General features: G+C 39.4%; 1 protein-coding gene across 6 annotated transcripts in view; it reads right to left on the bottom strand.

The window, feature by feature from the left end:
• The window catches only part of TBC1D4 (TBC1 domain family member 4), a 104,157-nt gene that overhangs the window by 11,205 nt on the left and 66,740 nt on the right, over positions 1-26,212 (bottom strand). For 3 of the 6 annotated variants that reach the window (XM_027894268.1, XM_027894272.1, XM_027894273.1), the window contains exons 5-17: positions 25,190-25,322; positions 23,048-23,139; positions 22,117-22,227; positions 21,342-21,461; positions 18,099-18,173; positions 16,909-17,135; positions 14,958-15,107; positions 7,865-8,025; positions 6,727-6,936; positions 4,164-4,166; positions 2,348-2,506; positions 1,387-1,545; positions 711-955 (exon numbers count right to left, since the gene is read on the bottom strand). In XM_027894268.1, coding sequence (XP_027750069.1) covers positions 711-955; positions 1,387-1,545; positions 2,348-2,506; positions 4,164-4,166; positions 6,727-6,936; positions 7,865-8,025; positions 14,958-15,107; positions 16,909-17,135; positions 18,099-18,173; positions 21,342-21,461; positions 22,117-22,227; positions 23,048-23,139; positions 25,190-25,322 — 1,845 coding nt within the window. The remainder of the gene's footprint in view (positions 1-710; positions 956-1,386; positions 1,546-2,347; positions 2,507-4,163; positions 4,167-6,726; positions 6,937-7,864; positions 8,026-14,957; positions 15,108-16,908; positions 17,136-18,098; positions 18,174-21,341; positions 21,462-22,116; positions 22,228-23,047; positions 23,140-25,189; positions 25,323-26,212) is intronic. The other 3 variants (XM_027894269.1, XM_027894270.1, XM_027894271.1) reach the window with 3 other exon arrangements.

Genomic DNA, 26,212 nt, shown 5'->3' with positions numbered 1-26,212 from the left:
AAAGATTTCTCAAACTTTAAACGTGGAGTTTATACAGATCTGAAAGCTTTTCTGTCTTCCTCTTAAACAGTCTTGAGTAGCTAGCTGCTAAATAATATTGCAGAGCATGCAATGTTGCTTAAGAAAATTAAATTGTTAAAAATTTGTCTCTTTTCTCTCCTTATTGAGGGGTGGTGGACTAGAGGACAATGAGAGAAAAAGATGAAACCAGGAGACAAGGCAGAGCAGCTTCAAGTACAAATGCCTGTGGAGTACACTGATTGGCCACTGTGTGTCACTATTGGCTTGACTTGGGGTTACAAGACGAACATCTACATCCAAGTACTCACGGACTGATAAATTTAAAAAAAAAAATCTAAGTAATTTTTAAACTCCAAGCATACTGATGCAAACATATTGGGTTTGGGGTTTTTTTTGGCATAAGGATGAGAGAGAAGTGAGGAAAATAAAAGGAAGAGCAAATTAGCAGAGAAAGCAGAATTTCCAAACAGGAGATGATGGGGATCTGTGAGAGGAAAAGTCTGCAAGTCTTGAACTTCTCTGTTTGCAAATTGAGAGGCAGAGAGGAGGGATTGACAATAGAATACACATGCATTTCACAACATCCAAAACAGCTTAAGAAGCTTCATAAGGCCCTGGACAACATAAGCAACCCCTGAGAGCTCAAAAGTAATTTAAAATTCTGGTTTGCTCTGCAAGGACTGACTTACCTGTAGTGACATCATGTCTGGCCTGTACTGTTTACGGAAGCCAAGGTCATACATGAGGAATTTCAGCATTTCAAAGGCCTGTTCTTCACTCATATGTAGAAGCAGCACTCCAGCTACAAAGCTTATACCTTGACAATAACCCACTTCTTTGTCCAGCAAAGAGTATGCTTTCAGGAGATTAAAGAGTGATAGCTGTCCTGCTCCCAGGTGGGCAGAAAAGTAAGGATGTGTAGGGAATGTGCGTCCTGATGCAAAAAGAGAAGAGTCACTGATATTCAATTCTTTTGAAAAAAACCCAAACCAGTTCATCTGACAACCAGCACTTCTCTTTCCACAGATCATTTCTCTTTGCTTTTCATATGCAGGTTTTCCTTTAGTCAGGCCAGTCTGTATTTTGCCACTGATTTTAAACTCTATCCCTTTGAGCTCATTTAATACGCTCATCTGCATAGAACTTGCAGAAGTGACCAAGTTCGCTTTTCAAACAGATGTAGAAGAGCATAAATACAAATGGCACAACCTCAGAAATCAGCTACTTAGAGGACACTAAGTGGCATACACAGAATGTATCCTGTGGTGGTGCTCATACAGCATCTATCTCCAGCAACATATTCTGTTAAGATTGGTGTGTTTTTACTCAAAGACCCACAGAATAAGTCAGAAAGAACAGACATACCTAGATCTACAAGGATGGCGTGTTGTTGAGCGGTCAGTTGTTTCAGAAGTTCTTTGTAAGAGATGTCAGGAGGCTGTTGCTTGTTTGGCAGTCTGTGTCTGACTCGATGTTGCACAGCCAAAAACTGCCATATTTCTCCTCGACGACTTTTTGGTACTCCTGCAGGTAAGTCAAAAAAAAAGAGGCCTAAGGAGGGGGATATTTTTAGTGCTACAACACAAGAATTTGCTTTGTCATAATCTTGGCCCAACCACTCTGGTAGCAATTTAAACTTCCTTTCTGTACCACAACCAGATTATACTGAATTATTTTTCAGCATCTGTAACACAGATATGAGACTCTATGGAAGAGGAAAAAGCAGTACAGTCAGACCCTCCCATCTGCATTATACTAAAAAGGTCCTTTGGATATCCTCTTGGCCTACAGCTAGTCCACAGGAAGATCTACTTCAAGCCTAAATACCCAGCCTTTCAACTTCAGAAAACGGAATACTAAATGACCATATTGCAGATCTACAAGATGTGGCTGTTGTGACTCTCCAAAGCTTGGCTGTGATTGCCCTAGGTTTTGGGCACAGTCCACGGTAGACATTATGGTCCTGCCTTCTTGCCAAGTAAGTAAAATCAGATCATCTGAGTCCACTGGATCCACTGATCAGAAACCAGAAGGTCACAGTGTTAGCCACAAAGGATTCAAGTACAATCTTAAATGTAGCAATACAGAGGAACAAGATGCTACTTCCAGGAGTATGACTAAACATGTTTTTACATTGCTGACATTGTAAGCTGCAAGCGCAGTGGAATTTGTTTTCTGTTTGGCAGCAGAAGGTACACCTGTGAAGAGAAGGCAATTTTTTGCTACTGTTAAACGTGTATTGATGGCAGATTTCTTCTGGTATCGAAAGAGAACAAATAAATATAATCTTCAGACTTCATAGTTAAAAGCCTTCCTACATAAATACCTTCTTTTAAAGTGGAATGAATGTCTTCCATGTCACATCGGATTTTGGCTCTGCAGTTTAGTAACTTCTTATCCCAAACATTTATGGCATCTTTCTGACAGGTACCAACTTCATCATAGTCCAGTTTTATTTTTCTTGATTGGAGCTCATCTCTGCTTGCTAGAGCACAGAACACAAAGGAAGAGCACATGGGAAACCAGGATATCACACAAACTCCATTCAATTTAGATAGAGCTATCCGATAATCTGACTAGGGATAATTACTCCTTCTACAATTCATTAGTTTATAGCTCAGATGGGGCCAGCATTTTGCCATAAGATCCTGCAGGTAATAGTTTAACTTCTGTTACTGCATCATGAACATTAGTAATTTATGGAGCAAACAAAACCCACTTTTTTAGGCTTGGGGCATGAAGAAAAACCCACTCAACACAACTTCAAAACACCTGCATCTTCTTTCAACAGCAGAAACACGTTTGATCATTTTACTCTTATTTATATTAAACATTACAATTGTTTTAGTATAGAAAATCCCAAACATATTAAGAGATTTAGGCAAGCAAGTTAGGCAAATCTTCTAAAGTGAAGTCAGTCACACTGGTTCCAGTCCTTACATGTCCCTTAAGAGAATGATAAGAGCTCTTGGCAGTGCTAGCTGGCATCATCAGGCTGACTAGAGTAAACAGAACGAACCAACAGAAACCATATCCAGAAAGGTACATTTGTGCTGAAGCACAGAACTCCTGTTGCTATACGCATAAAAGGTTTGCTGCACAGGACTACCTACGGTGCAAAAAATTTAATCCAGAGGACTCACTATTTCTGAAATAAAGTGACACTGTTACTCTGGCATTTCATGGAGGAGCAGCTTTCACTTCCATTACTGAGAAACGAAGCGTGGGTATTTTATTATACATGACGCACGTGCAGGAAAGCACTCCAATTCCTCTTACTACTGGCGTAAAAAACTGCAATCTAGACTTGAATGTGTCTTAATTTAGCGAGGTACACTTAATCATCATTGGACTGAATTGTACATTACACAACATGAGCTTGGAAAGCTGCAGTCCAGTTTATCCCAAATTTGCCCTGATCCGCGTGCAGTACTTGCCCCTTGCAGAAGCTTCATTCCTCTTACAAATGTACGCCCTTTGCCCACCATCACCTCTAGCTAAAATCAAACTCTTACGCAACCTGCAAAACAAAACATCTGTTCTTTCGCCTACTGATCTCATTTGAAATATTCAATATTGGATGAATCCATAGGATCATTGCATAGTCCTCCTTAAAAAGGACAAATTATTTCCAAAAGCTTTATGTTACACCTCTGAGAACTTACCTATTTAAGAATACAAGGGGTCTCGTAGAAGCAAATATTATACAAGGTGCAATAAACTGCCATAAAAATGAGAATGTGATCTTATCACCGAAATTTGCAGTTCAACTGGGGTGATTTTAAATGCAAGTCTGTTGTTGTACCATTTCACCCAAGAATGCTCACTCTTGTAAGCAGTATGCAACAGATTCGAGACAGCAGCGACATATTTCAGTGCGACAACGAACTCCAAAATTAACTATGCAGTTAAGTCTAGCAAAAGTCAGCAAGTGTGACTGTTGATCATACCTGTTCTACCAACTATCCCACCCTTGGTTGCTTTCAACCACCCCCGTTAACATTCTGCCTAATCACTGCTGGGAAGCCTAGCACTTTTCACAGCTCTTACATTTCTAAGTGTCCTACAGGAAGAAGCAGCTTCTAGATTCTTTAGGGAAAAAAAAAGAAAACCACCAAGTTTGTGTGATTGACAGAACTTACCTTCTGTAAAACAAAGAGCTAATAGTATTCAAGTCTCCTCGACAGCAAAAGGAATAGGAAAAGAGATTCTATTAATATTTTGTGAATAAAAGTCAATGAAAGATTAACAGAAAACCAGTAGAAACAAATCTATAGCAATTCTGGTCTTAAACCAGTCGTATAGAGGTAATAAATTGACAGCTAGGAACCCAGCTTCAGGTAAAGAAATTTCTGCATTTCTGTTACTACATCTCCCTTTTCTGAGATCCGCACTTAACTGTAGGCTAGGATGCCAAGAACTATCCAAACCAACACTTGTTTGGAATTTATCAGTTCTGCGCACGTCCCATCCATAAAATGGCCCATGTTATAACAGGTCACAGGAAGAAAACCTAGAGTTAGGAGTTTAGACAGTTTACTTTTCACCCTTTGAAAATGAAGATGTTGAATTTCAGCTGGCCAGAGCATCAGTTTCACCAGCAGTACTTACAAACCTGAATACAAGGATGAGACATGCCCCTTGGAGAACAAATCAAGAATGTGGGCTGGCAAATGAGCGCCAGTTTGGAGGCCCTACTGCCAACACTCCTGTTTTCACCACAAACGAGCAGCTAGGAAGAACTTGATTTCTACACATCCATTACAGAATGAAAATAACTTGTCACTGAGTCTTAAGGAACTGGACTGATTCCATGGTTTTCAGTACCCCTGCACAGAGCAAGTGTGGCAGAGAGTTTCTCCCTCAGCAGCTCAAAATAACAGAAGGAATAACATGAAATCAGTCACTACAGCAGATGTCCAGCTTCCTCACCCCACAACAGACTAACTGTTTGCTAAAGTGGTTTATGAAATGAAGATTTTGGCTGAAGTTAAAACAGCCTTCTCTCTAGATGTTCCCTATGGACCTAGGAGTTTCCACAAAAGTGTGTAAAAAATGGGAGAAACTGTAGAGAAATATACTACACAGGTGGAAATACATTCAAGGATGCACACTTGTCAGGACATGGAAAGACTTCTGTCCTAGTTTTTTTTCCTCTCCCTGCGTTCTCAGTAAGCAAGAATAAAGAAGGAAAAAGAGTTAACTGACCTTAAAAGGATCATTATGTTTTGTCAGAAGAATCGTACTACCATAAAATAACGTTATACAGCTGTGAGGGATTGAAAAAAGTTATTAAAAAGTTATTATTGGCTTGAAACAACTCTGTGTGGAGGGGAAGGGGGCTGACTGTGTTCTGCCAAGGTGGAATGGGGGCTTTGCGGAACTTTACCCCCCGCATAAGCTGCCTCCTTGAGAGCCACTGGTGAAGCTGTCAGTCACTGGCACACTGGGAGCACTACCCCCTCCCTGCCTGCCATCCTGTCCCTTTAGTCCAGCCCAGAATGGGTATTATCCATTGGCACACCTGAAACCCTACACCACACCCCCTGGAGCCCCTAACCAAGCCCCACATGGCTGGCAGAGCTCTCACATGCCTCTCTCTCTCTCTCTCCTTTTTTCCTCTTCTCCTAATTCCTTTTCTTGATATTTGGGTAACTTAACCCTGGATGGGTTGGAATTTGCTAAGCCAAGCTTTGTGAAATGCTGTATATTGATTGAATGCTTGTTTTAAACTTTTGCCAAGTTACCTTATTTTCCAAAGTTCGCCAGTAAAAGTGTGTTATTTTGACCCCTTGAGAAGTGTCGTAGTGTTTCTCCTGCGCACGTTCTTGAGGTATAAAGGAATATACCTCGTGAGGGTTTTGGGAGCCTTGTATCTTTTTTTAATGTAAAACCCCTCGAATGAGATAATGAGCCAAGCCTGGGATGCTACAACAGCATATAGAAGAAGATGAGGGCAGCAATTCCAGAGAGGACACTTGAAATTTTCAACTTGCACTGAAAGCTTGTTAGTTTATTACACTGAAGAACTTCTATATGCTAGGACAGACATTGCACCTTATCTTGTACCTCTGTGAGTCTTGACCAGTCATAATAAAGTATCTTAACTGCTGCTCAGGCAGCTGACAATCAGAATGGTTAATTTCAGATCCCTCGCTAACAGCACTCAACTTTCAGTGTACAAGTGCTCATCTTCCAAAAAACAGAACTTTCTGACATACCTCAAGAGCCAGTTGCTCAAAAAACATATTTGGACTCAAGTATTAATAAATTACCACTGTGATGTGGTTAATGAAGGACAAAAAGCCTGGAGAGAAATGCCATGAGCTACAAAGGACTGAAACAAGATAGAGAGGGTAAGGTTTACCATACCTAAGTGTTCACAGAGTACCTGTTCTCACTCCACATTAGAACTCCTACACTTAAGACAGATAGAACACAGACTATAGCAAACTTTGTCTAAAATGCATTAAAAAAGGAAAAGTTATTACTTTCTTCTGTAACTAAGGTGACTCATTTAAAGTTAGGCAGACAGAGAACCTGGTAGAGTGTGAGATAGGATTAGGTGAACACATTTTTTTTCTAGCACTATTAACCAAAAAGTTACAGAATCACATCTCTGAGGTGCCCAACACCAGAACAGTTTTCATCTTCAGGCAGCAGAATCTGCAACAGCTTTTAGGGTTTATTTTCTAAATAGCTAACCTTCCAGCTTCTGGTTTTCTTTTTCCATTCGAAGTAACAGAATTTGTTGATGGATGGCTTTTCTCCACAGACTTTGTAGTTCTTCTGAGTTTTTCCTCTCTCCAGTTTTATCTGGACAATCCTCATTTTGCAATAGTAGAACAAGAGGGTCCTCCTCCAGTGGTGGAGCAAGAGGGGATAAGGGTAACAATTCACTTCCGTCATGACCATCTGCAAAGAATCATAAAGCTATTACAGGAAACTCAGATTGTTTGACATATCATGAAAAGCTATGTCACAACAGAACAAAAATAGCTTCTTCCACATTCAGCAGAGATGTGCTTATTCCAAAGACAGAGAAAATGAAGTTCAATGGTAGAAAATTATTTTTAAATACAGTGTTTTGTTTACATTAAATTATATTTAAACTAAATAGAGCTAAATAAGAGGTCACCCAGAATTTCAACTCCTTCCCCTGCTAGCTCTTTCCAGAGTTACAATGAGGCATTTATCCATGAAGTTTCCTTTACAGCTGAGCTTGTTTACTGCTGTGATTTACCACAGGTTCTATATTAAAAGCAATTTTTTTCATCTGCTAAGCTGCACTACAGGCAGAGCTGTAGCACTTTATGGTCACTAAATACAGAGTTCGTCATTTACGTACAGTTTTGAATTCCGACAAACGGGACTTTATCAATATAGCACAATTTTAGATATTTCAGAGGTTTCTACCTTAAATGACTTAAAGCTGTAAGAATTAATAACACACTTAACAAGGTGCTAAGCGCACTACAAGGACAAGGCAGAAAATTCACCCTTTTCTGCAAATACTCCTATTATGTACCCAGGCTAGGGTAAAAATTTCCTAACTTTCAAAGAGGGTACCTTTGTCAGCACGAGGCCTGTCTTAGTTTCCTTGCTACCACTGCAGCTATGGGAGATTGCAATTCGTTTTATTTTGATGACAGAATCCTCTGTTCAAAGCAACAAAGATCTACGTAGCCTAAAGTCAACTGAGAACAACTGATCTCTAGTAAGGTTCTAGCATTAATAATATATCAAGCTGACTCCCTTCCCCTTTTGTATTTGCACATGTTGCAGTTCACTATAGTATTAAATAACAACTGCTTGTTTATTTTCTTTAAAAGCACACACAGACCTGGATGCTGCATCTTGGAAGGAGATTTATTCATAGGTGAAGCTACCTGCAGGAATATTCGCCGCCGCCAGGAGATGCGGCGAGGTGTGAGCGTGGCCCCCACAGCATTTAGAGACTCACTGCTGCAGAAAGTTGATGTTCTTTTCTTTCCCTCCCCATCACTGAAGGAAAGAAAAAGCAGATGGGGTGTTTAAAGTCAGTCATCTTTGGAGGGGAAAAAAAAATATAAATCTTTATTAAGTGTGTCTAATGTACAACCAAACCTGCAGGAGCCTTTGCTGGGAAGCTTAAGAAGGGCAAAGCGTGCTGTGTGTGAGCTTCACCTTGAATACAGAAGTGCCCAATTGTTTTCTTGTAACACACTGCTGTGAAGTTTGCACTATATACCACCAGGAAGCATTCATACAGGGCTCAGCTGGAAGCTCAGACTAAAAGCTTAACTTCTGAAGAAGCTAAGAGAGAAACATGGTAATACTTAGCCTCTACAACAGACAGCAATGGGCTTTATTTTGCCATACATTTACGGGAGCAAACTGATGTAACACCCTTAAAACCAAAGCTGTTGCTCTAGTGGATACAACACTCCATTTAGTGCCATTTTAAACGGCACAACGAGCTCACAGATGAGTATTTCATTGGAGGCAATGTTCTGTCTTCTCATACAGTCTCTTACTTATGCTTGAAGAAGTGGATGCTTCACTTGCATAAATGAGGCCAAATGTCTTCATGTTTCATCAGCATCTCCAGCTGAAGGAACAGAGCCTCTGCAAACAGAGGGCACGCTCAGTTGCTACCACAATGACCTGAAAGGGGCTGATCTCTCCAGTTGCCATGTAAAAATATATTTACACAGTAATTTTAACAGTAGCTTATGTTGCTGGAAGAAGCAAGGAGAGGATACAGGAAAGCTTTGCTGGAAGGTCATTCTAAGAGACCACACCAAGCATACCTCTCTAATGACTACTGCCAGAAGAAAAGACCTTCAGCTTCCGTAAGTATTTGAGCCACTTTCAGAAATATGTCAGCATTTTTCATTTCTGGTAGTAAAGTAGGTGCCCAAATCTCATATAGCAATGGGTACATTGATTATCTGCCACAAATCCTTCCACATAATGTCAACAGCATGAGACACAACTACAGGCTTTTAGGAAGAGAGCATCAAAGTCAGGGAGCTATGTCCACAGCTTCACCTTCATCACAGGGAAAACTGCTATATCGACACAGTAGCTACACTTAAACGTCCATCCTGTGACGAATTTCCATACTACAGTGCAAGGATCCTAAAAAGTTAGATGAAAAGGAAAGCCTGGCACGTTCACTATGTTTTTAATGGTAAGGCAGTTGCAGATGACTGCAGTTTTACAGCTGCAGTCTGTCCCCCCTCTTCTGGTTTGCACAAAAGGAGACATCTGCAAGGGAGGACTGTGAAATTTCAGCTACACCAGTCTACCAAGTACACCATCTCAATCAACACTTCGTATCTAATACTCTGTGCTGAATGAACGTGCTGAATCGACCAAGTTAGAACCGGCCTTTTTGGTGACCAAAGCTGTCACTATGCTAATGATCTACAATAGCTTCCTGACATTTGTAAGCCTTCGTGAGCAAACTGCACTCACCATCATACCAAGATATCAGACCATGCTTCCATATCCTGGCAGAGAATTAACTATGTCTTCAAATGCAACTAGCCAGCAGTAGGTACTACCCTTGCCCTCCTCTAAGAACAGAACTACGGGCTGGGAGGCCTGAATATCAGATAGTCTGCATTATTCTCTACTCCTGATTTAGTTTCCATTGTGTCTCAGTTCCCTATGCATCATACTATTAGTAGGTGGTCTCATTACATCCCCATGTTGCATTAACCAAGGCAGCAACTGTGACAATCTTCTCTGTCTAACTCTGTAAGAGTCTTTAATGATGGGCTAACCACTGCTCATGGAAGCTAAACATAGACTACAACACTACTTCCGAATCTACAGGCATTATTTTCCAAAGGTATTTCAGTCCAACAACTCTTGGAAATGAGATATTGAGCTCGGATATATAATCATTCTAATGGATATATAATACATTCTGTAAATATCTGTGACAGAACTACTTCTCACTATTTCAAGTCTTACATATCTCATGTTACAGCACAAAAATGGAGTCATTCCAGGGCTTACTAAATAGAAGCCACATAACAAGGGAATGAAAACTTTCTTTCTACTGCTATGTAATAAAATCTATGTTCAGCTACTCTGCCTCGAAATGTGCACAGTCCTAGAATATTCTGAGTTGGAAGGAACCCACAAGGATCATCAGGTTCCACTCTCAAGTGAATGGCATGTGCAGGGATTGAACCTGGAACCCTGGTGCACCATGCTCTGACCAACTAAGCTAATCTTACAGTTAACGCCCAATTTACAGTAGCAAAATTGGTAGGAAATCAGAATAAGAAGATGGCTATTTTAGGGTATGAAACTAAGCTGCTTACACCATCTGAGTCATGGAGCTGACACTGGGATGAACTAATTACATATGCTACCTCATGAAGTTCTGAGGACCTGTACTTCTGTTGTTAAAACCTCCCTTCCAAAAAGCCCCTGGCATTTTAAGTGACTAACATTAATCACCTCCTCTTTCAAAGAGCTGTCTCATGAGTGATAAGAGGAAACCTTTTGAAAGTTTCAGGAACACACTTTATCATATTCACCCAGGAAAACACCAAGATTTAGGAAAGGGAGGCTAGAAAGAGAGCAAAGAAAGTTTCCTCATTTCAAGAAAAACAAGTCCTAGCTTAGTATCAGATCTGAAGGTGTGAAAAACATCCTACAGAGCAAAAGTAGGAAGAAGTCAGAGTAAAATGGTAGTGTCTCCTATCCTAATGAAAAGATTCACCAGATTTGTGCAAAAGACAGTTTTCTAAACAGGGTAGGGGTAAAGAAAAAAAGCGTACCTGACTGTTAGATATCAACTCCCTGCAAAATGACGAGGCTTACTAATGTGAGTGGAGAGACTAAGAACCAAAGCAACTACAAAACTACAACTTCTTAAATAGAGTTCAGTCATTGCTACGGAAAAGCAGAGCAGAGCTTTCACTACCTCCCAAATTGGGGATACAGACTTTCACAACTTTTCTGTCAGGACACTGATGCTGAACCTCAAACACTCACAGGAAAAAATTCTTAAGAAAAGACCCTGTTCTGACAACACACAAGTGAAACATCTACATGGGAAACATGTTGAAAGGTCACCTAGCAGAAGTAGTTCAATCATTAATTCCAGTTTTTAATAATGTTTTTTACCTTAAAAAAAAAAAGTTTCTATGTCAAACTGAAGAAATTTATAACTCTTCATAGGCTATGAATTATAGAGTTAGGGACTGTGGCAAGGCAGAGGATGAATATTTCCTGGGTTATACAGTGACACAGCCACCAAGAAATAAAAACCCATAACTACGTTCTACAAGCTCCTGTTCTACTGCAACCTTACCAACAACCAAGCAAGATGAAACGTACCTGAGTCAACGCTCTGCAAATTAAGAGCTGGCAGTATATAAACTCCTAATGAACTATAGAAGAGGTATTTAAGAACTGAACTGCAAATTGGGGCATGATTGCAAGAATCAAGAAGGGGTTTTTTCACTTTACTGTTATTCATTTATTTTAAAAAAATGACAACTGGATTGTGGTCCAGCTTCTACACCAGAATATTTCTGTTTGGTAAAACAGACATATGAAAGAGCAAAGTCAAATACTTCAACAGAGGAATTCCACAAAATGGAGGATTTCCATTTGTTTGGGGTTTAACTTAACTGCTGCTCTTTTAATCACCTAACATACCTAACATACCTCCCATGCAGCTCTGGAAAAATAAAGCAGTGTAATAGTCTATACTTAAGACAAATGCATCACAACTCAGTTTGGAGAATAATGGTTCCCCGTAAGGTTGCTTAGTCTCTGCTTCTGAATTAATACAGAAACCAAAATGCATTTATCAGCTTATATGCAATAAAAAGTGAAAAGCTATAAATTCAATGTAATGCCTCAAATATTTCAGTCTGTACTTTTATCCTTAAGCTGTTACAAGCAAAAACCCAAGTAAGTCAAGAGTACAGAGTACTGATTATCTAAGTTTTTTATCTCAGGTAACTGCAACTCGGTTTCACTGAAGCATCATCTCATTCACTATTCTATCAGACAATGCATAGTATGAAGATTAGACAACTATTTCAGGGGAAGGCAAAAAAAAAAAGGAAAGAAGAAATCTCAAAAACTTGGTCAGATTACAAACATGCTTATTGTTTTAATTATCCAAATCTCTTCCCAGAACTGTTCTTTAAAATGCTCCCAAAAACTGATATTCAAAAAACCACAAAGCTACCTCACTTCTTATGAACTCTTCACATAATACTTACCTGAATTATTTTGCATTTGAGTCCATGAAAGCCAACTGACTTGTGAATAAATACTGCTGCAGCTCATGCCAAGATTTGCTCTTTTCCCCATTTCACTTTCATTTAAACTTCTCCTTGATTGCTCTAACTAGCAATTGAACCAATGCAACCTACGCTGCAGTTTGGAAGCTGATGCTACAAAATCCCCCAAATCAAGTACAGAATTCAACTTCCCAGCACTTAAGCTGCAGAAACCTATATGTGAGACTAACACAGTAAGTATTCCTCCCCTCTGGGAAGGAGAAAAACCAGTTTCTATCAGTTTACATCCCTCTATTGGTTTTCATTCCTGTCATATATTTTTTATTCCGAATAATTACATTCTGCTATTTTGTTTAAAGAACATTCCCAAGTATTTTACTTCCTTTATGACATGTGAAGCTCTTTTAAAAAAAGCAATCCATTCAAATTCAGGCGGTGACAATTCAGCTTAAATTATCCTTGCACAACAATGCAATGAACAGAGACAGTGTGAGCTAGTCAAATCTACACTGAAGGTTGTTCCATTTTTAAAAGTGCTGCTTTTATTTTTATATTAAAAAAACTTTTTTACCTCTATATTAACCAGACTTTTTTTTTTAGCCCTTATGTGTGCTTCTGTTCAATACTGAATGCTGCACAACACACTTGCCAAAAATCAAGATTCTGTGGAGACCATTTCCATGCCAGATCTCTCTCCAAACAAATGTATTGGCAAAGCTGTAAAAACATTCTGAAGGCACCTCTAAATATTGTGTTGTTGCACAACTTCACTATGCTGTTCATTCCTTAAAGTAGAAAACTTATAGGTGTAGGAGGGTTGGAACTAAATGATCTTTACGGTCCCTTCCAACCCAAACCATTCTATGATTCCATTAAAAATACCACAAACAAAACAAAACAAAACCAAAACCAACAACATTCCCACCCCCCACCAACCATTATTCTATATGTTTATATTTGAAGAGGCCCATCTGACTGCTACAAATCAAAAATCTTTCCAAACTGAACTCCAAGTGAAATTGTCTCTGCTCCTTCACATCAAAGTTCACCAGGACATCAAGAAAAGCTGTCTGCTGCATCATGTGTAATCTCAAAGTTACATAATAGAGAAGTCAGACTATACAGAATTTTTCTCCAGTGTAACAGGACTAGGAAACACTTCATGAACGTGCAGTAACCGTGATTATTCTGGAAAATGCACTGAAGTTTTAAAGGGAGTTCCTAACAATTAAACAGTCTGCAGACTGTAAAGGACTGGGATACCACGCTCAATTCCAACCTATCATACACTCATTTACAAAAGAATGCTAAGAATACCTCACACTGAGCCTACTGGGATAGACAATGGTCCTCTCTGAGAAAGAGAGCCAAACGAACAAATGCACAAGAAAAAACCCACACTGTAAAATTTAGAGCTTCCTCTCATTAATAACCTGATGGCACAACAGACATCTGCGGGTTTTGGCCACTATCAGTTGGAGAGTGTATTTAATTCTCTATTAGCCAGTTCAAGCAATGGATTACTTCAGGGACTTATCACATCAGCATTATTCATTCGGTACTTCTTTCTGACTTTATTTCTTGTATTTACTTCAGAAACTCAAGTAGATGCTAACAGTTCACTCTTGCTTCTGCAATTTTGTTACCATGACAATTCATGCCCAGTTGCTTCCAGCAAGACCTATAGCTAATGAGATACCATTTTCTCAAGAAAATGTGTCTTTTCATACAAATTCAAGATTAAATTATATTAGAAATGTGTATACTACAAAACCTAAGTAGAAACATGATGATCTTCTGAGAATTGTTCCTAATTTGAAGATCTCCCCACTTAAGAGTTCAAAACTCCATTATAATGAAACACAGTATCTTGACCGGTCCGCATAACCAATTTAAAAAAGAGTAACATCTTAGAAATTTCAGTTTGGAATCAGCTGGCATTAAAGTACAGTTTTCAATAAATAATCAATCCCTCCATTCCCCAAATCTAGAAAGCTAGGTTTGATGGGATCCAGCTGCCAGTACAAACTGACTTGGGCATTGGTTCAGTTTAAATCAAGACTGCTAACTAAAGGGAACACAGAAACAAAGCTGCACTGGAACACAAATTAGAGGCAGTCTTATAAGAGACAGGTTATTTTTTGTTGCCACTTCTCATATCTTTTCTTCTTCCCCACACCTTTTCAACTGGAAATTATTTGTTAATTCTCCCTAAGCATCTCAGAGTTAGTATCACCGAGTGAACTTGGTGTTTCCCCTTCTCATGCACAGGCAACCCACATTAGTACTGTGCACTCTTCACATTGCTCTTTTCTTATTTTAACATGCCAGTGATCACAGCAACACATGCTGGTTTGCATTCAGCAGAGAAAGCATTAAATTTGCGTGACACTCCTAAAATCCACTGCATTTCACATGACAAACCAATGCAGCAGATTTGCAACACTGCAACAGAAATAGGTGACAGCTACTAGATGTCAGCATAGAAGCCTCAATTTTTAACAGGCTTTTTTATCCAAAAGCCTGCTCACCTATTTGCATCACAGAAGTCTATTAGAAATGCAGGAGCACAAGGCAGTGGGAGAGACGCCATGTGCTGCATTCCACTAGGAATCCTGTTGTTAAGCTGGTGGCACTAGTGAAGAACTAGGCAGGAGACAATGCTCTCACCTCTTGGAGAGGTCACTTTCTGAGTGCTGGAGCAACCTTCCTGAGCCCTGGTAAAAGCTTTTCAGGAAAGAAGGGGCAGAGACAGAGGAGGGGAGACCAGGTGACGCAGATTCACTCTCACTGAGAGCGCGCCGAACCCCAACCTTAGGACTGTGCAGGCAACAAGAGAACACAGCAGATGGATCAGGACAGATTTGGAAACAACAAAACATCTAGATTAAAGACACTGGCCAAGTACCTCATCTCTGTTTCCCAGAAGATAAAATGTACCAAGTGCACTACTGGGCAGTTTCCCTGGTGGTACTCATTTTCTTGTTACAACTGATTTCTTTTAAGAAACTTTCCAGTGAAACTGCAGAACAGGGAGACCACCTTATTTCTTTTGTTTTATTTATTCTCAAAGCAAATTCAGAAAAAAGAATCTCTTAAACATTCAGAAAATATCCTTTCAGTAATATGAACTGCCTTGTTTCTCCCCTTCACTTTTCTCCTGCTTTTGTAAATAACACATTAGAAATTAGACATTTTTTAAATGCAGTGTTTTTGAATAAATCTTTGTGAAGTGTTTAAATCAAGAAAGATAGTCAGCTAAACATTATTTAATAGTAGAAACAAGTTTTGGGGGGACATAAAAATTAATTCACTTTCTTTTACTTAACATTTATGACTAATCCTCAATAGGAAAGAATTAAAAATCTCAGTCTAGAACGACTGCTGCTGCAAACTCTAGACTGAAAATCTGCTGATGATTTCACTTAATCAGTGACTTCTTAAAAGTTATTACAAAGAAATGTAGTCAGCAAGTTCTTCGGCTGGAATTGTCACAGGGTTTCCTGTTTGCATACAACACAGTGAGTGGGGAAAAGAAAACACAACCAAAGTTTATCTCAGTAAAAAACACATTATTTATCTCTTCAGAAACGCAATGTAACAAAGCTACTTCAAGGCTGGCTTCTTAACCCTCACCTCTTTCATTCTCTTAAACAGAATAATTTTTTTTTCCTTTTATTCCTTTTTCCTAAATTTTTTCTCTACATGCCGGTTTAGCATTCACACTGATATTTAAATGTAGGTATCAAACACAGGCGAGAAATTATTATTTAAGTCATTTTTAGAAAAAGCCCACAAAAAGTATAATTGCAGCCAAGCACTGAAACAGACAAGTAGATTTGAGACACTGATCCTCCAATAGGAAAAAACTCAGCTCATCTGGGCCTCGGTTTCGTAAAGCTTTTGGAGTCTGTACACTCATTTACTGCAGATATCCAGGATGAAGGCAGAGAAAGAAAGTACAACCAAAGAGGCCCACAGTGAACTGTGGGGACCTCTTCTGCTGAGTGAAGGAACTCCTGAAGGAACAGCATTCCACATGTTTATAGCTGGAGAGTCTCCAAAGGAAGGGGAAAGAAATTATAGAGGAAGCTCCAGAGAAAGGTAAACAGGGAAATCACATGCCTCAGAGTTCAGTGAAGGTGTTTAATCCTTACGTCCTTACGCAAGACTCCTCACAAGTTTTAATTGGACGTACTCTCTGTGAGCTTTTCCAAACACAGTGACAGACACTTGTAGCTTTTTCAACCTGGCGTAAAAGCATCAGGCTACCATCTCTGCCATGTAAAGCACTGAGGGCCTCTTCTCCAAAGGGCATGACTACCCATACTGCCAAAGAGGCTCAGCTCAGAGTTGACAAATAAATAAATAAAGAGATCGGTGCCGGCATCCAGCTGAATCATAAATTTGATGGATTGATGCCTCCTCTGAACCACTTCCAGGGATTAATGAGTTACTGCAAATCACCAAACTACTTGGAGGCAGAGAAGACAGGCTGAAAGAAAAATAAATGGGCAAACCAACTCTGGAGAAGTGCAGAGCCAGCTTCCATAAGGAGTGAGGCTGACACACCGCAGCGGCAGGGGACAGCAGGAGCTTGGCACAGCATGCCCCGACTCACCTTGTCGCCTCCACGCAGTTCTGCCGCAGCAGCGGGGACCGGACGCTCTGGGACCTCCCGTTCTGGAAGGTTATCCTCCGCCTGGCACTGGAGGGGGGGTGGCTGAAGGTGTGTGCACGCCTCCTGAACTGGGGGGATTCCGAGTCTTCCTCAGGAAATGTTTGCCAGGCTGAGGACACGGGGGACGCCGGAGGAGTAGCTGGCGGAGAATCGCCCGGCGAAATGTCCTGAAAGGAAGTGCTGGTGGAGTAAGGCCTGACACTCTGTGCCCTACGACGGCTCTCATCTAACCCACGGGCCATGCGCCGCAGTATCGGGGCACCAAAGCCTCTCCCCCTTCTGGGTCATGGCCTATTGTATGCTAATTATCACCCAAACCAGACATCCTTTGATAATTCACTCCAAACCAGCAGCATCCTTCTTAAAAAAAAAAAAAAAAAAGAGAAAGCGGAGGGAGGAACAAAAATGTATACGTAAGGCAAACAATGTACTAATTACACTAGGCATCCTCTCACAGGGATTGGCATTCCAGTTAATAGACTTTTGTCTCTTTTGGGAAAACACAGGAATGGAAAAGACTAGGGAAACTGCTTTTAGCTAGTTTCCTCGACATATCGCGAGCATACTTCCTGTACCGTCACAGCAACATCCTGGAAGAGAGACTGTTATTGCACAGCCAGTTTATGAGTAACTGTAGCAGGAAAACCATAACAGAATCTTCACTCCTGGGAATATCAGCAACCAACCCTCTTGTGAGGTAAAACATTCAAAACAGGAAATAAAAAGAAAGTGAACAGTGTTCCGCCCTCTTGCTACCATGCAGCATGCCCAACAGCTGGGTTTAGGTCAAAAATTCTTACTTCCCTAAATCAACTATTACTAAAGCAAGCATTCTTCACCTTCAGAGCATTTCCTTCTGTTGAGACATGACCTTTTCAAAGGACTTCAGTAAAACAAGGCAGAAACTTAACAGAAACTCCTTTTTTTTTGTAAAAGCAAGAGAAGTGCAGAAAAAAAGGATTGAGAGCCAGATTAAAGCCTTCTTACACCCTCTGCCTCCCAGTGGAAATTCTTTTTTGAGTTTTGTAAATTGGTGTGCTTTGTGCTACTTCCTTCCGGAGTGCCATATTTATGCTTCATTAACACCCGAACGTGAAAACGTGCCAATTTAAACTAAGCACCTTACGTACTTTGTCAGAAGCAAGGCTGTTGCAGCGCTCAAAGCTGTCCACACTTCCCAGGCGGCCTCGCATTCTGTTGGCTCCCTGCAAAAAAAAGGGCAAGTAATCTAACCTGGTCTTTTTCCTCTTTTTTTGAAGGTTAAGCAAAGATGGCAACACCTGTGCAGGTGAACATAGGACTGTTCAGGCACAAGACATGCTTGACATAAGATCACAGCTGATGGGGCAAGCACAGGATTTTACAAGCAGTGACATCTTTAGCTGGTCAAACTGTACCTTCTCTCCCATGTGGCTACCAGGAGTTTTAAACCTGCAACTCTACTGTCTGAATCAACTGAGTATTTCCTGACACATCTGAGGCAAAATAGCTGAGTTGGTTTAAAAAGCTGAGTTCAAAAAACTCCAGACTTCAGCACTGTGCATGCATTGCTTCTAATGGATGCCCCTGACACACTATAATATCAACACAATTTGTTCTATATCTAGACATTTCAGACAAATCCAGTCCACCTGCACAATAGTGAAAGTACTAGAACTGGGAAAAAATGCTCTTTGCCTGCAAATCCAGACAAATGGCACAGTACACAAACAAGGCTTTTAATTTATAGTTCAAATAAACCTGACAAAAATTTTTTAGAAATTAATGTTAGAGAACCTTTACTGAACTTGTAATAGTCCTTTGGTTTCACAAGAAGAGGTGATAGATCAGCAATACTTTTGAACACCTTCACTCTTAACTTTAACTCCCTGGTGATGTACGCTGTTGGACACTTCTGACGCTTCTAAGTAAGCTGCTTTCAGGTACTTTACCAGGAGAAAAATAGCCTAGGTTTTAGGAAAACTGTAGACAGAGCTCCTCTTGGTATGCTTGCAACTCCATGGGTAGTTTTGTTAACATCAGCAGTGTTTATTTAGCCTACTTTTCCCTAGTGAGGGTTATTTTCTAGACTCAGAGTGCCCTTTAAGTACCTTATTCCATTTAAGCACATTACCAATAAATACTCTGCCTGAAGCATCTCTTCACTGACCCTCACAATAAAACAAGAGGGAAGGATAACTCACTACCTTAGAAAACACACACTTTTGGCATTTTAATAAGGGCTTTTTGGTTAAGAAAGAACAATAACAGAAGAGGTTAGTGCACCATGGGCTGGAAAAAATCTGTTCATGAGGTCAAAGAAAGGTTATATTTATTTTCCCAAGGTACCTCATTAAGAAGCCACAGTCTGTTTTTGGTTCAAACCTCACAAAAATAAGATCAGTCCAGAAAAACAAAGAAGTGAAAAAGTGACATTCTTCTGGGCCTAAGTGAAGGCAGAGCACAGACACCAGCATGTTTCCCTATGGTGAGTAGTGAGCAGCCCCTCCTTCAAGTAGCTTAAAATGCCACTTGATGCTATTTACCTAGCTAAGAAGCCATCCACTTAAAGTGTTCCTAGATATCTGGTTACCACATACCTCTTTCTAACTTTGCTAAGACTGAGGCTGCTTAAGTATCTCCCTAACATATACTGACTTTTACTTTTTATTTAAACCTTTTTATCCACAAAAAGATGCTAAATGTCAACATAAACAAAACAAAACCCAAAACCAACTGAATTTTTCTTAGCCTCTTCATTCTTAAATGTACTTTTAAATAAAGATGATAACTTATGCATAATTAGCATCCATTACATGATCAACACTATTTGCACCTGGGTTAAGGAGGGAAATACCCACCACACCAATAGGTATTCAGTGCTTAAATACCTTTAGGAATTAACCACTATCCATTAGGCTTGTTGTAATAGCCTGATGAAAAATGTGAACTATTGAAACAGTTATTGTGTATCACATGTATGCACATAACACAGTACCCATGCAGAGAGATACTTGTATATACTTGCTTTAACCAAATAATTAGGGGTTGAGCTACACTCCAAATAACTTTTCTTGGTCTTGCATTGTGTAACCTTTAAGTGAATCAGCAAAGATGAACCCCTATGTGTATCATGATTCTCTGCAACATACTGCTGTTCCTGACCTGTTGCACTGTCAAGTTATAGATGAAACAACATTCCTCACAGCAGCAAGTCCATAAATAGCAAACTTGAAATGGCCCTAATCCAGATTCAGGTGTCCCCTTCTCTTGAACTCAATCTTGGACTGTGTACATCCTCACATTATAATATGCAGCATGTCACAGTGGCCCTGGTGAGAAGAAAGATACTAGATAAAAAAAACTCAGTAACTATTTTTAAGAAATTTCCCTTTAGAGGAAAGTTTCAGTAGAATACCAAATTGACATCTAACTGTAAATTCTAGGGATTCTCTCTGGTAAACACTATTCTGCTTCCTTTACAGGGAACATCTGTGGCATCCCACGTTTGTAGGTTACTTTATCGCATGCCTATGTAAGCTGCAGGACACGTCCAACTTAGTGCGTAATTTAGCACAGTACTTTTAAAATTACTAGCAGAAGGAACTTAATTTCACTACTCTAAATTATATTTAGACCTCACCATCCAGTACTCACAGCTTATTACACTTTCTCTGTAATGACACACTGGATTCCAGGCACCCAGCCTTCATCACTTACTCCTCTATATGCCTCTCCTCTGACTCAAATCTACTGAGCAGGGTACACGAAGCAAAATTTGCAGTTCAGACTTCTTTATTAAAAGGCTATTTCATGTAAGAGAGTTTCAGTAATTATCTGCAATTTCACGCTGAATCTGGCTAGGAACATTAAAATGAAGAACAACTCACTTTTTAAGACTCTTGCTTATTTATTCCCTGGAAAAGGAACTTTGTAACTACTTTCTGAAGATTCTTGGTGCCTAGTATGAGCACTTTCAGCGATGAGACATAAGGCACTACTTTTTAGAAAAGAAAGATTTCCAGTATATGCAGGTACACTTATTCACACTTTCAAAAAATGATAACATGTCTCTTTATGGGATCATAAGAGATAAAATTAAATTTTATTCTGAAGCAACACATCTGATAAATGCTCAACTAACTCGCTACTTACAATGAATGTTCCTGATTCAAAAATCTGTCTTTTTTCCACCCTGTATGTGTGGCCTTACCATAAACTTTCTGGTGCAGTTAAGTCACAATCAACCCAGCTGTAACTCTCAGATTTCACAATAGGGATATTGCTTCATTAAGCATTTATCAGACTGAGGCCAAAACAACAAAAAAAATCTGATAGGTCTTTACTGTCAAGGGTATCTGGGAGAGCTGATGACAATGAGTTGTTAATCTTACCCTGGAGAAGATATTTTCCAGAGAGCTAGTCAAGGATTTCTTGGCCTTGTTTTTCAGAATGTCAAGTTTAAACCTGCCACCACTGGTGGTGCTTTCTGGAATCGAACTGTTAGAAATGACCTGTTGAAATGAGCAAGGACACAACTCAGCTTTGGCAATTGATTTAATTGCAAAGACTATTTCCAATGACTAGAGCTGAAACCAAGTTACATAATAAAGAACATACTGCTGGCCCTTATTAAAAGACCACCACAAACCCACCACCCCTCTCCAAAAAAAACAAACCCAAACAAAAAGACAAAACACACTCCCAAAAAACTAAATCCACAGTTAAATGCACATCCCACCCCTAAAGACTATACTGTAAAAGTATATAAATTTAACAATACTGTTATATATTTCCTTTGCAAGATGAGTTCATAGTTTAAAATGAAACCAATGCCCTCTTCATTCATATTCTCCCTGAACATAACTGCTTGGGAAGGGGGGACCAAGGAAGAAAGAAAAATAAGAGGTATACTCACACTGTAAAGAAATATAGATCTAAAAGTAATTGGTTATCTTTCTTCCCTTCCTTTTTTTTCCCTCTCAACTTATAAAACCCAAACATGCCACTATAAATTAAATCAAATTTCTTCTCTCACAGTCCTCTCTTAACTGCAATATCCATCTCCAATTACTCCTGGCAAAGTATAGTAGCGGTCCTGCTAGTAATTAATACTGTATTTTCATAGGGTGGGAAGAGGGACAGGGATAATACAAAACCCAGCCTTACCGATGGTGCTTCACCAATGTGAATGTGCATTTTCTGCTTAGTTTCACAGAGCTGACGGAGATGTAAGATCACAAGTTCATTTTCTTCCTGGTCACTGTCTGGCTTCATTTTCTGTCAGTAACAGCAAAGAAAGGAGAAGTTGTCTTTCAAGTCGTGATTTGATAATTTTTTCTTCCACACGTACATATTCCATGAAATTAATATAAAAAATAAAATAATATTCCATGAAATGATACACCAAATCCCAGAGTGCACTATTATTATTTCAAATTGCAATACTGTCTGTGTGCTTTCATACCCCTGAGCTAAACGGAACTAAAATGGAAACACCTTACAGGTTGTAGAGAGAAGGGAGCCTTATGCCCATACATTTTGTTTTCTAAGGTTGTTTGCCAGTGATAGCCTTGTAAGTGACATAAGGAACCTAGGAAAACCAAACAGCCAATCTATTCTTCAGGCAACTAGAGAAGAGTGCAGCCTTTGGAAGCCTAAATCATTGTATACTTCATCCACTTAAGTACATCTGCTTAAACAAGAATGTTGTGTCAAAATAAGTCAAAAAAGACAAAATCTGAAAATGTCAGACAAGTTCCTGATACCTGCATGTCTCACCTGCTCTCAACCCACTCCCACATCACTTTCAGGTGGGAAGATGTGTTTACAGACGAAAAACTAAACTCAGAAAAAAAAAATACACTCTGGTAAGAACACAGAGCATCTCAGCAAACCCAGGAAACAAAACTTTTCCACTAGCAGTGTATCGCATATGGGGTTAAGTTGGAGCATGATATTTCAGTACGATGTTTGGTGGAAAAGCAGTAAATTCTAAATCAACTACGCAACAAACTAAATGTAATCAAAAGCAAAAAAATCTAGTTCATTATATTATGGAGTTTTTTTAAATTTGGAAGAACAACTTCTAAGGTATTACCTGAACACGTTCAAAAATGTCGGCTTGCTCATTATCAGTTAGTGATGACAAATGTCTCTGAATTACAAGCTTGGCTCTTGGTGGATAGAGTCCTGGGAAAAGAAGGGACCATTAAAGCTTCTAGATTCTCAAATGATCTCTCAAAAAACTTTTGAGAAAAATTACAGTAGAAAATATAAACTTGCATTTGAGTTCATACAAGTTTAATGTATGACAATTGTATATCCACAGTATACGTGATAAAAAAATAATTCAGCTTTTGCTAACCATATGGTTTTGTCCTCTTTCTTTAGCAGTAAAAATACACGTAGCAGCAGCTTTGTGGCTGGTTCCTATGTAAAAGGTTGTGTTCCCTACCCCACTGATGGCTTCTGCCCTAGTACCAAGAGATCCCTGACAGCTGGAAACCTGACAACTGTATGGGAGAGGAGGAAGAGAGGAGCAGATCAGGGTTATAACTGAGAGATAATCAATGCACAGGATAATTGGAAGTTTTCAGATGCTTTTAATTGAAAAACTTTGCTGCACTTCTGCACAAGGAAATGATAGGGTAGAGGTCATACCAGAGAACTGAAGACACTTTAAAATGCAAGAACTCCATAAAAGCTGTAGAATAAAGGGAAGAATTTCTGATATTTAATAAAGTGCAAATTTTCTCACAGAGCTCATTCTAGGAAGCTACAAAAATGTGGGTGAAAACAAATCTCAGATGAAGATATGTTTTTTTCCATCCAAGGTAGATATTGTTCATAGAAAATTGCAATCAGAACAAATAAAAGACTTTTCCAAAGTCATGAAGCTTTAGGCTTGATTTTGACAAACTTCTAGACTCAAAATGAAGCAGAGGGATAAAAACAAAGGAACACTAAAGTCTTTCAGTCAGTAAGTATACAGTTTATGAAACTACTACTGTGGTACTCTAGTTGTTGTCCTAAGAGAGATTTTATTTTAATGCTGGATACTTATCCTGCAAGTACCTGTGTTCAATATACTTAACTGCCTTATACAGCAGCCTCTGTAGTCTATCATTTACAGGTGGCTTTCCCAATTAAGCTTTATCACTTCCAAATATGTGTTGTTAAATCCAGAAAATACCAGTCACAACCTAACAAAACTTCACTCCACTAGGATTTTATACTTCGCTTTTCATCCACCAGAGGGAAGCAAGTAGCAACAGTGACTTTCAACGAAAGGGAGAACTGGCAATATCGAGCACCATCATCACCAGACCAGAACATACAAGACTACTTGCTTTTTGTAACACACTTGCTTTTTTTTTTTGCATACAATGCTTTGCAAGGGCACATAGCAGAGTGACTATAAAAATAGGATCCTAACCTTTTTTGTTTGAAATTCTATCTTGTAAGAGTTTTTGCATGTGTTCTGGCATACTTCACTTCCAGAGAAACTACAAAGATTTGTCTATTCATATCTGAAGTCAGGTAGTTGCCTTAACTTTATTTATTTGATATGGCCTGAAGTTGTGTTAGGGGCGGTGTAGGTTGGATATTAGAAAAAACTACTTCACCCAGATGGTGGTTGCGTGCTGGAACGGGCTCCCAGGGAAGCGGTCACAGCACCAAGCCTGACAGAGTTCAAGAAGCATTTGGATGATCCTCTCAGGCACATGGTGTGACTCTTGGGAATGGTCCTGTGCAGGGCTAAGGGTTGGACTCAGTGATCCCTGTGGGTCTCTTCCAAATCAGCATATTCTGTGATTCTTTGTAGTCTCCTAACTTATTTATTTATTTCCTCATAATATAACTAGATTTTGAAGTGTGTGAGAGAGTAAACACAAAGAAGGAAAAAATAACCCCACACAGAAGGAACACACAGAAAAGCAAGATCGTTTTAGATCACAACTGTCTTTTTATGGCTCATTTTGAAAGCATACAACTTGAGACAAACACAAACGAATGGAAGGTGAACTGGTGGGGTTTGCTGCTCTGCTTAATGTTCAAGAAAGGTATGATGATGAAAGGGCATGCATTTATGACAGAAGCTATACTACATTCGGTTGCAGTATCATTACTGCTAACACTTCCACCTAAATACAGAGAGTGCGAAGTGAATTGCTTACTGGGATACTTTTCCCTACTTTTCCCTCCCAAAACACAATTAGAAAATAAATTCAGCTTCTACCTTCAATTCTTTCACAAAGTTTGTGTAATGAATGCATAGGGCAGGCCTCACACAGTTTAATCTGCGTCTTGGCACTTTGCAGTGCTGCAGCAGTGCTAAAGGCTTGTTTTAGGGTCAGCATTACCTCATCAACCTATACAGTAGAGAGAGAAAAGAGTATTTAAACAAAAATGCATGCCATATACATGAAATCAGATTTATAAATCACGTCATAGACAGGTACTTCAGATTTTAAAAAAAAAAAAACACAAACCAAAACCAGACAAAACCCTTTTACTGTCTTCTAAAGAGATCAACGTTGTGTTCCCAGCTTTCTACCTTTTCTGTAGATACTCACCATCTTTAAGTTCAGCCAGACAGTGTAATTTTGAGTATCTGACTGCAGCTAGTCAAGCTTACTGGGAAGGCAAGAAGCTGCAAGTGGTAAGAAGCTGCAAGTGGTAATTTTTGGCTTGAATATATACTGGCTAAATAAAAAACATTAATCTCTTTAGCTTCAAGTTTTACCTGTAAACTGCACATGTTCCCATTCAACAACTTTCCTCCCACCACTATACCATTTCAGCACAAACCCCCACAGACTCATCCCTGCTGCCAGGCAGGAGCTTCCCACAGCAGTTCACTTTTCTCTAGGCTACTAGACTAGCAACCAGCTTCATTACAATCACGATTTATCTTTAAGTACTTCTGGCCTGCCTTGCAGTCTGCCCTGGTATTTCCTCTGCTGCTACCACAAATATAGCAGTGGAGAAACTAAAACTTTCATTTAAGAAAGCACTTCTCCATATTCATTCAAATATGCTCCTAGACCCTGTATACAAAGCACTTGGAGGTCCCCTGTCTATATTTCAGGGGAATACAATGCTTATTAAAAGTTGTTTCCTGAGTCTTTGCATAAGCATGAAAAGAAGGAGACAACTGCTTAAGAACAATTTTAGGAAAGCAATCAGTATTCTACTTCAGAATCAGGTCCTCACTCTACTTGTTACTTTTTTTATAAGTAGGAAGAGGAAAGCTGAAATA

Source organism: Empidonax traillii, unplaced genomic scaffold (assembly GCF_003031625.1).
Source record: "Empidonax traillii isolate 1590-97213 ecotype Southwest subspecies unplaced genomic scaffold, ASM303162v1 scaffold423:size1405600, whole genome shotgun sequence".
In the NCBI taxonomy this organism is placed as follows: Eukaryota; Metazoa; Chordata; class Aves; order Passeriformes; family Tyrannidae; genus Empidonax; species Empidonax traillii.
The sequence above is the reverse complement of the archived record's forward strand: the minus strand, read 5'-3'. Positions and strand labels throughout refer to the sequence as shown.